The sequence below is a fragment of the Diaporthe citri genome, assembly GCF_014595645.1.
Source record: "Diaporthe citri strain NFHF-8-4 chromosome Unknown scaffold_1, whole genome shotgun sequence".
Classification (NCBI taxonomy): domain Eukaryota; kingdom Fungi; phylum Ascomycota; class Sordariomycetes; order Diaporthales; family Diaporthaceae; genus Diaporthe; species Diaporthe citri.
This window is the reverse complement of record NW_025064846.1, coordinates 2,091,624-2,105,069: the sequence shown is the minus strand read 5'-3', so window position 1 is coordinate 2,105,069 and position 13,446 is coordinate 2,091,624. Positions and strand designations below refer to the sequence as shown.

The 13,446-nt window shown below is 58.0% G+C and overlaps 5 protein-coding genes across 5 annotated transcripts; 3 read left to right on the top strand and 2 right to left on the bottom strand.

The window, feature by feature from the left end:
* Positions 1 to 475: 475 nt before the first annotated feature.
* Positions 476 to 2,053, top strand: INS49_000545 (uncharacterized protein; the record flags this gene model as incomplete). The annotated part of the gene is made up of 3 exons (XM_043161382.1): positions 476 to 1,307; positions 1,453 to 1,525; positions 1,576 to 2,053. 3 exons carry the CDS (start codon positions 476 to 478, stop codon positions 2,051 to 2,053), a joined length of 1,383 nt encoding a protein of 460 aa, XP_043029888.1.
* Positions 2,054 to 3,784: 1,731 nt separating this feature from the next.
* INS49_000544 (uncharacterized protein) lies at positions 3,785 to 6,246 on the top strand (the record flags this gene model as incomplete). Its single annotated transcript, XM_043161381.1, has 3 exons — positions 3,785 to 3,884; positions 3,947 to 4,053; positions 4,126 to 6,246. 3 exons carry the CDS (start codon positions 3,785 to 3,787, stop codon positions 6,244 to 6,246), a joined length of 2,328 nt encoding a protein of 775 aa, XP_043029887.1.
* A 576-nt stretch (positions 6,247 to 6,822) lies between these two features.
* INS49_000543 (uncharacterized protein) lies at positions 6,823 to 8,579 on the bottom strand (the record flags this gene model as incomplete). The annotated part of the gene is made up of 3 exons (XM_043161380.1): positions 6,823 to 7,522; positions 7,617 to 7,779; positions 8,573 to 8,579. 3 exons carry the CDS (start codon positions 8,577 to 8,579, stop codon positions 6,823 to 6,825), a joined length of 870 nt encoding a protein of 289 aa, XP_043029886.1.
* An 853-nt stretch (positions 8,580 to 9,432) lies between these two features.
* On the top strand, positions 9,433 to 11,607 carry INS49_000542 (uncharacterized protein; the record flags this gene model as incomplete). The annotated part of the gene is made up of 2 exons (XM_043161379.1): positions 9,433 to 11,415; positions 11,515 to 11,607. The coding sequence occupies 2 exons, from the start codon at positions 9,433 to 9,435 to the stop codon at positions 11,605 to 11,607; spliced, it is 2,076 nt and encodes a 691-aa protein (XP_043029885.1).
* A 644-nt stretch (positions 11,608 to 12,251) lies between these two features.
* On the bottom strand, positions 12,252 to 13,435 carry INS49_000541 (uncharacterized protein; the record flags this gene model as incomplete). Its single annotated transcript, XM_043161378.1, has 4 exons — positions 12,252 to 12,431; positions 12,560 to 12,855; positions 12,936 to 13,242; positions 13,322 to 13,435. The coding sequence occupies 4 exons, from the start codon at positions 13,433 to 13,435 to the stop codon at positions 12,252 to 12,254; spliced, it is 897 nt and encodes a 298-aa protein (XP_043029884.1).
* Positions 13,436 to 13,446: the final 11 nt, after the last annotated feature.

The following is a 13,446-nucleotide window of genomic DNA, read 5'->3' as shown; positions in this document are numbered from 1 at the left end:
AACACTTCGGTCTGGGCGTTGGAACTGTCGTGCTTTTTTTTGTCTCTTTTGTTATCGTTCATGCTGCTGTTGTTCTAGGCGACTGGCAGATACGTGAAGACCAATCTAGGTACCTAGTGAAATACGATTTAGCTCACCGTTTTCGAGAATCTTGGTACAGCGTGTGCAGTCCTGTTCCTGGTATGTCAGTGGATGGATGCCTCAAAAGTATGTTGATAACTGACCAGATTTGAAAGCGAGTTGCCCTTGCCTTGGGCATGTATTCCTTCGTCTGAAGCGACGCCTTTTGGACAGTGGTGTTCCAAGTAGAATTTTGGAAGCCAGGTATGGATGATGGGCATGATGGTAGACGGTCAGGCGGTCACTCCTTCCCAACACACCTTCACCCTAGATGCTGATGCTCAGGATCGCACTCTTGGATTGTCTCTAAACTAGTTCAAGACGCTCGCTGCATCATACACATATAACCTACAACATGTCTTTCGCAAGCAGCCTCAGGAAACTCCTCCCCAGCAACAGACCTGAGAAAGGCCACACCATACGCACGGGAAGAAACAATCTCTCCGAATCACGCCAAGACGATGCACACACGATCGAAAAGCAAGGTTCGCCTGGCTCTGATCCTGGGGGCGAGTCTGCAGACAGGATAGTCCGCTGGAACACCGCCATCGAGCCCAGCCCCAGCTCGAACTCGACCCCCAGCACACGCACGCAGCAGCTGTACCTCGCGCACCGCGAGAAGCGCCGCCTCCGCCGCAGCCTCAGGGAGTCCGGCGACTACCTCGGGGTCCAGGGCATCAACCCGGCCACCGGGGAGCTCGACGTGCTCACGCCCACCAGCAGCTCCGCGAGCGAGTTCGCATCCCTCGCGCAGACGGTGGCTAACAAGAGGAGCGCGTACGAGGCGGCGAGGCGGCAGCTGCAGGCCGAGAAGATGCGGAAGTGGGAGAGGGACAAGGAGGCCATCAGGGCCGAGCACCGGAATACTGTGAGGTGGATGAAGAGGAGGTCGGGGTGGAGCTCGGCGATCGAGCCGGCACTGAGCCCCATCGCGCAGAGCAGCGCGGCCACGACGCCGCGGGACGGGGAGTCGACGGGGACGGTCGTGCGGACGCCGTCTGTGAGACATGCCTCCGAAGATGACCCTGGGCAAACACGCACCACTGGTTCCACACGAGGGCAGTCCTTGACCAGTGGTGCCACAGGCGGTCTGAGGCGAAAACCAGTCCCCTTGTCTGCAGCGGCCCGCGCGTTATCATCGAAACGCAGCTACAGCGACCTGATACCTGTCGAGTCGGAATTCCCAGGTGAGCCGTCTCCAAGACCTCCCCGAGTCGGGCCCAAACCAGTGGGTTAGCAACCCGGCCATGGCCGCCTACCGACTGAGATTGCACCGTCGGACTCTGTCTCGGTCGCCGGCGCTGTGAAGGCAAGAGGCGGGTCTTGTGATAGCCGTCCGGGTCGTGGTGGAAGACCTGAGGAGCCCCGAGATTCACCTTGGCGACGACCTGGTGGACCAAGAAATGTGACCAGCCGGCAGCGGTCTCCTTCTTCTGCCCTCGAGTTCAGGTCTAGGTCCACGCCAGAGTCGGATCTCGACCCTTCCAAGCCCGATTCCATGACCCACGAGTACTACACAGACCAGCGAGGCAGCAAGAAAAGCGAGCCTCGCGGGCGTGCTACCAGACCAACCAATTCAAGGACTTCCGAATCGAGAACCTCATCTTCGGCGCTGGAACGTCGAGACGCTGGTAGGAATGTCGGCGGTGACGGAATTACCAGCGGCGAGAGCTCCTGCAACGAGGCCCTGAAGAACACCGGCGGCAAGATATGTCTCCACACGCACCACCACCATTACTGGATCCTGTCCGACTCTGTGGCGCTGCAGTCCATGCCGAATCTCCGGTCATCAAGACAGCGGGCACCACTCCAGAAAGCGGACGAGAACTGCAGGCTGGCTGCCTTCCCGGACGAGAGCGACGTCGAGGGCCTGGCTGAGGCGAGAAGGCCTCCGTCACGCAACACGAACCGTCGGTATTTCATAGACGGTTAGGTAGTTGAGAAGGGACTGGCCGAGTATGCATTTCTTAATGTAGTATGAATAGGCGACTTGACCAAGTCGGCCGGCAGCATCAAATCACATAAATACTTTTGCCCATATTCTCAGGCCCGTCGTAGTCGTGTATTGCCAAATGCGGCCTTGGGTTGGATGCATTTGTCACCATGTTCCCTGGGGTCTATGAGAATATGGAGGTGGCTTAGCGAGAGCGCGCCGGGCCGAACCCGCCTTGCATACAGATTTCTGCGGCTGGCTGGTTGCATTGAGATCCTTCGAGGCCCGAAGGCCGTGTCTCGGTGCATCGAAGGAGTGAGCGAATTCGTTGAATTTCACCGTCATAAGCAAGCACCTTCTAATTTGTATTCCTTCGCTCACGAACCACTAAGGGGACGTGTGGACATATGCCTCAGGTCTAGGTGCGGACAATCGACGGCCTCATGAAAGGTGAGGGTAGCGACGGCTCAGCCCACAAGGCTGACGTCAGTGAGTGCAAGCATTTACGGACCCCGGTGAGGGTCCGGAAAACCTTGCGAAAATTCTGAGAAGTCCGCGATTGGGGGACATCTTCGTCCCGCGGGTGCGGTACCTCGTCAGAAGGCAGTAGGGGACTGCTCTCTTGCTGTGCGCGAGTGCCTACATGGACAAGGCCGATATATTGTTCACGGTCGCATCGAAGGTACAGTCAGTACATGATGCAGGTGTGCGACCCTGGCAGCCGCATCTTCCGGGGGTCACTTGATCTGTGTTTGCTATCCAAGAGGCTCTACTGGCTGATACCGAGGGGAAGAGAGTTTACCAAGAGGCTTTAAATATACAAAATAGAAGACTGCATAACTACTCCCTAGAGAGAAACCTGATGCCCGCCACATGCCGCCAGATAGAGTTCACCCCGGTTCTCAGCAGAGACGGCGATGCAACACTGTACAATCTGCGACCCACTTGTCGGCTTCGCTCGCAAACTTTCGTTCGCTGAGGCAGCAGCAGCATCGCGACCGCCACTTGGGAGATTCTGCGAGCCCCTGACAAGAGCTACGAAGACGCTACTATCCTCCAGGGCCAGCTGGTGCTAATTGACGAAATGGAGCAGCATCCGCAATACTCGGGTCGCCGCATGACTGTGGACTGTAGGTGGCAGGTTGACCACAGGCACGCAGTCCAAGTACTCCGTACCTGGGCTGTCGGGCTCAGAAGATCATCCAGGCGCCATGCCTGAAAAGGGGAGGGCACCCAGAAGCACCACCGACCCCGCCATTGTGGACCCCTGCTCCAGGGCAGTCCCTGCCGGCAGCAGAGCGTCAGCCAATGCCTTGACATCAGTTTCCAATTTCATCCCGCCCCGAGTCCCTCCCCGCGTTCCGTGAACCGGAGCTGCTGGTGAGCCTCCGATAATCGGGCCCCTGGGCTACAATGTTCAATCGCAGGTACTTTCCCGCGAGCCTCCTTAAGAGGCCTCGCCCCCAGATGCGTATTTGAGTCGCCTCCCTGCCTTTTAGCTGAAAGAAGTCTAAATCTCACCTACTCTACTCCTTCTCCGCCTCCTTCTCCCTTTCCCGACCAGCCATCAATTATCACCAAAATTCCTCGGCTACTCAACCTTGTGTCATCCCCGGCGCTCCAGTCACTTACACGAAGCTCTCAGGAGCCGAGGTACCCTGCAAGCTCCCCGAGCATTCCCGCCAACCCGTGCAACCACCACACTGCAATACACTACTCAATTGATTCATCATGCCTGGAGCAGAGGGAGCACCGCAGACTCTCTACGATAAGGTGCTGCAGGCACATATCGTGGATGAGAAGCTGGACGGCACAGTTCTCCTTTACATCGGTTGGTTTCAGTCAATTACGACAAAGACATTGGGCAGCAAGTTCTGACGTTCACCCTGACAGACAGGCATCTTGTCCACGAGGTGACATCTCCTCAGGCCTTTGAGGGGCTGGAAAATGCCGGGCGCAAGGTCCGCAGGCCTGACTGCACCTTGGCCACCACCGACCACGTGCGTTGAACCCGATTATGTGGTCATGAGCTGGCTTGTTCCTGTTGTATTGCGCGCTGACGATGACCCTAGAATGTCCCAACCTCCACCAGGAAGTCCCTGAAGGACATCGCCAGCTTTATCGCCGAGGACGATTCAAGGGTACAATGCGTCACCCTCGAGGACAATGTCAAGAAGTTCGGTCTCACCTACTTTGGCCTGAGCGACAGAAGGCAAGGAATCGTCCACGTTATTGGCCCTGAACAGGGTTTCACTCTCCCCGGCACCACAGTCGTCTGTGGTGACAGCCACACCTCGACGCACGGCGCCTTTGGATCCCTTGCTTTCGGCATCGGCACCAGCGAGGTTGAGCACGTGCTCGCGACCCAGTGCCTGATCACCAAGCGAAGCAAGAACATGAGGATACAGGTTGACGGAGAGCTGGCCCCCGGTGTCAGCTCCAAGGACATCATCCTCCACGCCATCGGCAAGATAGGAACAGCTGGTGGCACCGGTGCCGTTATCGAGTTCTGTGGCTCTGCCATCCGCAGCCTCAGCATGGAGGCTCGCATGTCCATCTGCAACATGTCCATCGAGGGTGGTGCGAGAGCCGGCATGGTCGCCCCCGATGACATCACCTTCGAGTACCTGAAGGGCCGGCCCTTGGCTCCCAGGTACAACTCTCCAGAGTGGCACCGGGCCATTGCCTACTGGAAGAGTCTGCAGTCCGACCCCGGCGCAAAGTACGATATCGACGTCTTCATCGACGCGAAGGACGTTGTTCCCACGGTGACCTGGGGTACCAGCCCCGAGGATGTCGTGCCCATCACCGGCAACATCCCTGACCCCGAGAGCTTTGGCTCAGACTCTAAGAAGGCGGCCGCACGCCGAATGCTCGAGTATATGGGTCTCACTGCCGGCACCCCCATCCAGGATGTCGTCGTTGACAAGGTCTTCATTGGCTCTTGCACAAATTCGAGGATCGAGGATCTGCGCGCCGCCGCTTCCGTGGTCAAGGGCAAGAAGATTGCCAGCAACATCAAGAGGGCTATGATCGTACCGGGCTCAGGAATCGTCAAGGACCAAGCTGAAGAGGAGGGACTCGACAAGATCTTTACGGAGGCAGGGTTTGAGTGGCGTGAAGCCGGGTGCAGCATGTGTCTTGGCATGAACCCTGACATCCTGTCTCCCAAGGAGCGCTGTGCAAGCACCAGCAACCGTAACTTCGAGGGCCGCCAGGGAGCCCAAGGGCGAACGCATCTCATGTCCCCCGTTATGGCCGCCGCCGCCGCTATCGTTGGCAAGCTGGCTGACGTGAGGAAACTGACCGAGTACGAGACCAGCCCTCACATCGAGGCCTTCAAGGCAGCCCCAGAGCCTCCTAAGGTGGACGAGAACCTGTCTGGTGACGAATCGGACAAGGATCACATCGCCGACATCCCCAAGGACGACAACGGCCCCCACACCAACACATCTGCAGGGTCATCCACCGGTCTTCCGAAGTTCACCAACCTGAAGGGCATTGCTGCTCCCCTGGACCGGTCGAATGTCGACACTGATGCCATCATCCCCAAGCAGTTCCTTAAAACAATCAAGCGAACCGGACTGGGGTCTGCTCTGTTCTACGAGCTGCGCTTCCACGCAGACGGAAAGGAGAACGCCGACTTTGTCCTGAACAAAGAGCCCTACCGCAATGCCAAAATCCTGGTCGTCACTGGACCTAACTTCGGGTGTGGTAGCTCCCGAGAGCACGCCCCATGGGCCCTGAACGACTTCGGCATCAGGTGTGTCATCGCGCCCTCATTTGCCGACATCTTCTTCAACAACACCTTCAAGAACGGCATGCTGCCCATCCCAATCAAGGACCAAGGGCATCTCGATGCCATCGCCGCCGAGGCGCGCGCCGGCAGGGAGATTGAGGTCGACCTGCCGAACCAGACCATCAAGGACGCTGCTGGCAACGCAATGTGCAGTTTCGATGTCGAGGAGTTCAGGAAACACTGCCTGATCAACGGCCTTGACGACATCGGGTTGACCCTGCAGATGGAGGACAAGATCTCTGAGTTCGAGAAGAAGATGACGCGCGAGACGCCGTGGCTGGACGGCACCTCGTACTTGAAGAGGAAGGGCCAGGGCGGCAAGCTGGCGGCGAAGGCTGTGCCCGTCCCGACGACAAATCGCGGCGAGACGAAGAAGGAGCCGCTGGAGTGGTAATGTCACGGAGTTCTCTTTGCTGCTTGGGCGTTGCATGTTTGGAACAACATGCGGTGGAACTTGTTTTTGGCGGGCCAATGGGTCATATATTGGAAGGGCCGCAGGCCGAAAAATTTCTGCCAGTGGCTTTGAGTAAAAGAACTTGGAAAAGCTTACCTAACGACCTCTGGAAATGAGGAATGAAGAATATGTTTGATGCCTACCTTGCTTTAAATCGTCTGGTGACTCAAACGTGGGGTACTTTAATGCCAATGAACTTGTGAGAAGAAGTGATCCGGACTTACTGTTTACTGCCTAGGTAGGCAGGCTGCAAGGTATTTTCAACAACGCTCCTTTATGGAGACTCAAGCATCAAATTTCTGGATGATCCCTATCTCTGCCAAGGATGGAGGCCACGTGAATACCTGATCATATATTGGCACCATAGGTCTGGTTAATCTGAAAGATGCCACCTCCAGCCAGTTAGAGCGCGTGGGCTTTTCTTCCCATCACCGCATATGCCAAGCTCAGATTTCACGTTGCATCTGGGCATGCTGTAATTCTATCCGTATCGCATCATTATCACGCCCGCCTCCTTTATGGTAAAACACAGACATGAACCACAAACCCCATGTTGCTCCGGAGGCCCTCGGGCAGCTCGCCGTCCGGGACCCTCCAGACCCTAAAACCCTTCGCGCAGAACTCGCGCAACCATGCCTCGAAGATTTCAGGGTCCCGCAGCTGCTGCGCGACGAGGCATACACAAGGCGGCCGCACGGGCGCCCCCTCGGCCCCGCAGCCGTCTGCAGACCGCAGCCGGCACGCGTCCAGGCACGTCTGCGCGAAGGGCGAGACCAGCGCCTCGTTGTAGACGCAGTCGCAGCCCAGGACGAGGTCGAAGGACCTCGTGGCGGCGCCGCGGCCGGTGAGCTCCGCGGTCGGGGTGTCGGCCTCCCAGTCGAGGGGGTGGAAGGTGATGCTCCCTCCCGCGCCCGGAGATGATGAAGAAGTAGAAGCCTTGCCCCTGCCGCGCGCCTTGCCGCCTTGGGGCCTGGCTGGCGAGGGACCACGGTTCTGCTCCAGGTTCTGCTCGACGAACCTGGCTACGTAGGGCTGGTCCGATAGGACGTAGCGGGAGACGAGGGGGCCGAGGGCGAGGCCGACCAGGGCCGAGACGCCGCAGCCCAGCTCGAGCACCGTGGACGATGCTGAGAGCACGCCGGTCCTGAAGAGGATATTTGTGGGTGAGGCCAGCCACGAGGCGAACATGGGTGTGACCTTCCACACGACTGCGGATCTGACTGTATCAGCATGTGGCCTGTATGTGTTGCTGTAAGGGTGCATGGGTGGTGGTGATGATTTGTGGAGGGGGGGGGGATGTTGATACATACCGGCCCCTGTTGTTCCCAGCCCTATTTGAGGACAGGACGCTGGGGGACTGGGTCACGGTCAGGTCACGGCCGCTGACGGTGAGCTCAAGGGTCGATGCTTTCGGGTCGATAATGCCCAGCTCGTTGTGGGAGGGGATGCTCTGGGAGAAGAGCAGGAAGGCTTCTGCTTGAGGGGCAAAAAGGATCCGATGGTCAGAAACACCATAAGACTCTCTGGTTGTCACTTGACCGCGTTCCCTCTCATTCTCTCCGCTCGTGAGTGTGTGTGTGCGTACTAGCCTTCTTCCGGGTCTTGAATCTCTGGGCCTAGCTGGCCAAGCAGGCCGTTGACAACTTCAGCCATTCAGTGCTGGCTTGGCGGACTCGCCTGGGCGCGTGGCTGAGATCTTGTGAGAGGGTCTTGGACGGGGGCTGAAGAGATGAGCCGTGCTTCAGCTTTCAGGCAAGTCTGTCGGACGGACGAGTGGGAAGGCGCCGAGGAATGGGCGGTTTTTCTGGTGCTCTATATCTTGTGATATATTGCAGAAGTGTATGTATGTGAAGACAAAGCGGCGGTTCGGTACCCACACGGAGTCCCAGGAATTCGGCTCGCTGATGAGAAGGACCCATTGCTGTACATGGGAGGGAAGTCTTGGCTAGCCTATACACTTTGGCTACCTACTGTACTTGGCCGTCTTCTCCGAGTAGTGGGCGCCAAGGGAAGGTGAATCCACCAGCAAGCATTTAAATGTAGATAATGTCCGCCAGGGAGACGGAAAGTCTGCCAGACAATTAGTCTGCTACCCCCAGCGACGTCGAGATCTTGTCTGTCTGTCTGTCTGTCTGTCTGTCTACTTCCACGCGACATGCAGACCCAGCGCACGGATGGTTGGAGCATGGCAATTGGTCTGCACTTTCGGCAGGGGCAAGGGGCAAGAAGGCGTTGAAGTTGCAGGACAATTTTGTTGAGGTCGTACTCTGCATTGTTCGTCTTGTCACAGGATTGGAGAAGTCGCCTCTGGCCGAGGTTCTGACGCGGCACCAGAGACACGGGCACGCCCTCGGTATCTAGTCTGCCTACCTAGGTTCCTTGCATGTACCTAGTAGTGGTCGGTTGGTACACGGGCAGTCTGGCGGGTGCGTTGTGCCCCAGCCCGCCCTAAGCTGCACCCATCGTGAGAACGAATAAAACTGTCCTGTGCATGTAAACGTGTAGACCACAGAGGTACGTCGATGATGATCAGTCGGTAAGATGGGGCCCACCAGGGGCAACCGGCAGCTCGATCGCTGCATCGAATCTGGCAATTTGGGTAGCTAGCTAGCTGTCCACCACGTAGGCAAGTAATAAGCCGTCTGCTGCATCAGACTCGTCACTGCTGCATCTGCTCCTGCAGTTTGGCAGGGCTGGTCGGGGAGGTGCCGCGCCTGCCCTCCACTTGTAGACTAGCCCGAGCTAGGATATACAAAGTATAGGTGTAGAGGACAGCACGCGGACGTCATATCGACAACCTCTGCCACCTCTGCCCGGCGGGAGCTCGAGCCAACCCTGGTCCTGGACCGGGTCCTGGACCTGGAGCTCTCCTCTTGACGTCTCGCCTTTCTTGTCTCTGCCAGGCCCAAATTGGGAACCTGGACTATTTGCCTTTCGCTTTCCTCAACCTCTTGGCAGACTTGGAATCTTCTTTCATTCCCCATTCCACTACCTCACTTCGCCCCCTTTTTCCTGTTTCCTCTATCCTCTGTTGGCCACTTCTGTCGGCCAGTCCCTGAGACAGCGCCACATTGCCCTCCCCGCCCTCCCCCTTATCCCACTTCTCTGTGATACCCAGCCATCATCATGGTTAACATTGAACCACGCCTCCAGGCGAAGGCGCCCTACTCGGTCGAGGTGCCTGGCCAGAAGCCTGTAGAGGGCGAGACTGCCATCCGCCGCCTCCCAGGCTCCATCCCCGATTTAGTCGCGCCCGGCCCCAACATCTCCACCGTCTACGAGCTCGTTCGCGCATCCGTCGAGAAATATGGGAACGCAAAGTGCATGGGCTCGCGGAAGCTCGTCCGCACCCACCAGGAGACCAAGAAGGTCAAGAAGGTCGTGGACGGAGAGGAGCGCGAGGTCGACAAGCAGTGGACCTACTTCGAGCTCAGCGGCTACGAGTACAAGACCTACTCCGAGTACGAGAAGCTCATGCTGCAGATCGGCTCCGGCCTGCGGAAGCTGGGTCTCGAGAAGGGGGACAGGGTCCACATCTTCGCCGCCACAAGCTCATACTGGCTGGCCCTGTCGCACGGCGCTGCCTCTCAGTCCATGCCCATCGTCACCGCATACGACACCCTAGGAGAGGAGGGTTTGCGCCACTCCATGGTTGCCACCAAGGCCAAGGCCATCTTCCTCGACCCACACCTGCTGCCGACCCTGACAAACGTGCTCAAGGACGCGACCGAGATCAGGCATGTCATCTGGAACAGCCAGAATGAGCTCAAGAAGGAGCACGTTGAGAAGCTGAACGCCGCGTACCCCAACGTCAAGGTCATAAGTTTTGACGACCTGAGGAAGTTGGGCGAGGAGAGCCCTGCCGATCCAGTTCCGCCCGAGTCTGAGGACCTCTGCTGCATCATGTACACGTCAGGATCTACCGGCACGCCCAAGGGTGTTCCGCTCAAGCACAGGAACGTGGTTGCCGCCGTTGCTGGAGTCAGTGTGGTTGTGCAACCTTTCATCGGCCCAGGTGACGGCCTCTTGACCTACCTCCCGCTGGCACATATCCTGGAATTCGTTTTCGAAAACGCTGCCCTGCACTGGGGCACAACGATGGGCTACGGAAACCCCAAGACCCTCTCTGACGCTTCTGTGCGCAAGTGCAACGGTGACATCCGCGAGTTCAAGCCCAGCGTCCTGGTCGGTGTGCCCGCTGTTTGGGAGAACGTCAAGAAGGGAATTGTCGGCAAAGTTAACGGCGGAAGTCCCATTGTCAAGAACCTCTTCTGGGGTGCGCTGTGGGCAAAGAGCACCCTGATGAGCTACGGCCTGCCGGGCTCCGGCATCTTGGACGCGGTGGTGTTCAAGAAGATCAAGGAGGCCACAGGTGGCCGCTTGAAACTATGCCTGAACGGAGGAGGCCCTGTCGCGAAGGACACGCAGCGTTTCATCTCCATGGCCATTTGCCCCATGATCATCGGCTATGGCCTGACCGAGACGACAGCCATGGGAACCCTTCAGAACCCCTTGGAGTGGACGTCAGAGAGTATCGGCGCCATGCCCGCGTCCGTCGAGGCCAAGCTGGTCGATTTCCCTGATGCCGGCTACCACGCCACCAACAAGCCTCACCCACAGGGCGAGGTCTGGCTGCGTGGACCCAGCATCATGGAGGGCTACTACCAGAACGACAAGGAGACCGCCGAGGCCTTGACCTCGGACGGCTGGTTCAAGACGGGCGACATCGGCGAGTGGGACTCAAGGGGGCACCTTAAGCTGATCGACCGCAAGAAGAACCTGATCAAGACGCTCAACGGCGAGTACATCGCCCTCGAGAAGCTCGAGTCGGTCTACCGCTCCGCCCACGTGGTCGCCAACATCTGCGTCTTCGCCGACGACTCCAAGGCCAAGCCCGTTGCCATCATCGTGCCCGCGGAGCCGGCGTTGAAGAAGCTGGCGGCCGACAACGGGGTGGGGGGGTCGGTGCTCGAGGAGCTCGTTCACTCCAAGAAGCTGAACGGCGCAGTGCTGAAGGAGCTGCAGAATGCCGGGCGTTCAGGCGGCCTGGCGGGTATCGAGATCATTGAGGGCGTGGTCCTCAGTGACGAGGAGTGGACACCTCAAAACGTAAGTACACCGCAGCTATTTGCGATCCCCACACCCTTTCCTTGTTTCTGTATCCTATCCTTTCCAGGGGTGAAACCAATGCTAACACTCTCGACTTAGGGTCTGGTGACGGCGGCGCAGAAGCTGAACCGAAAGGGGATCGTGAAGAAGTACCAGAAGGAGATTAATCAGGCGTACGGCTCGTCCAGCTAGCCGGCCCCGTCGACTCCTTCTCTGATTTAATTCTTGCGCGCTGCACGTGTTCATAGTACTGAGGCTGTTGGACCTCGCGAGGGGCTCTTTGTTCTCCTTTTTTTTGGATGACCAGGCAGGCGTGGCAGGGGAACAATGATTCAGCAGGGTGTTTTTTCTTTTCTTCGCGAAGAGGGGTCCCGCTACCCATGTAATACGCAGTAATATCCATCATGACTCTCAGGCTAGGCAAAAAAGAAAATGGACTGGCAAGTGCTTCATTTCCGTCGCTTGTTGTGCTCATGTAGTCGTTTCCCGGACCCACCGGGGTCCAGAACAGGCACGTTCAGAGTGAATGGAGCTTAAGAGCCTCGTCCTCAGCATACATGCGATTGCGCTAGGTAATGTGTAGGACCTGGACAGTGTTGAGAGTGTAATCGCAATGAACCATAAAAAGCACGTATTTGCTACGGTAGACCCAAGCTAGGGAAGTTTCTGAGAGCGTGATTCAAAAAAAGAACAAAAAGGCCTGCATCCCGTCAGCTCTCCCGGCTCTCGCGGCTCTCGCCCAATCCTCCCCTCTCATATTCTCTCCATCTCAGCCTTCCTCCCCTCATGTACCTCCAGCCCGTCACGTCCGTCCAACCCGAGCCCCTGCGGAGGGGCTAGACTAGGCCGTCGTACAGCGACAGCGCGGACACGATGGTCTCGTCGCGTTTGCTGCCCTCCTTGAACTCCTCCATGTCGAGGCTCCCGTTCTCGTCCTTGTCCATCATCCGGAAGATCTTTTTCACTCGCTTCTCGGGTGTGTCCTCGTCTTCCGGCAGCTTAACCATAGAGCCGACCTGTCAAGCCATGCCCGTTAGCTAACCAGCAATCCTGACAGCCCCGTCGTCGCGCCCAGCTCGTCCTGAGTGGTGCGGGGCTTGGGCACAAGACACACAAGGGGGCCGGGAGAAGGGGGCGTGCGTACCATCTTGTAAATAGCCTCCACGATCTTGAGCATCTCGTCGTAGCTGATCTTGCCGTCGCCGTCAATGTCGTAGAGCTGGAACGCCCAGTCGAGCTTGTCCTCCATCTTGCCCCGCGACGTGACGCTCAGCGCGCAGATGAACTCCTTGAAATCGATGGTCCCGGACTTATCGCTGTCAAACACGTTGAAGACATAATCTGCGAAACTCGAGGGGTCGCCGAACGGGAAGAACTGCCGGTAGATCTTTTGGAACTCGTCCTTGGTGAGCATGCCTGAGGGGCAGTCCTTGAGGAAGCCTGTGCGTTGTCGCGCGCGCCCGCGTATTGTCAGCCACCCGTCCATCACGTCCCGTCGCTGATCGTGGTGTAATCCCCACCCCCGTCATGGTGTGGGGTGGTGTTTTGCGCGCATGCCACACTGCTGCTTTGGGTGGTTCCTGGGTCTCGCTGGTCTCGCTCCTGCTGAGACACCAGGAACCCGACCTGAGTGGGGATATCGGGGATAAATTTAGGATCGAGGATGAGGATGGAGGAAGCGGCGCGACGACCGTTGGTGGGCATGATGGCGACGTGACCGGGGGGGGGGACGAGATTGTGCGCACCCTTGTACCATTGTTGCAGCTCCTTCTTGTCAAAGTGTGTTGACTTTTGCAGTTCGGCCAGCTGCTCTTGCGAGAGCTTGGACTGTCTGTTTTAGGCGTGCTTTGGTCAGCCTTGATGATCCGACGCAGATCGGCACAGATGAGGGGTGGAAGACGGCGACGACGCGGCCGTCGTGAGTGCCGGAGGGGGAGGTCATTGCGTCAATGGGGGGAGGGGCACTCGAGCTCGAGTGATGTGGTGGTGTATCCCTGCGTGGTGTCGAGTCGATGCCCATGCTTGCGGTGC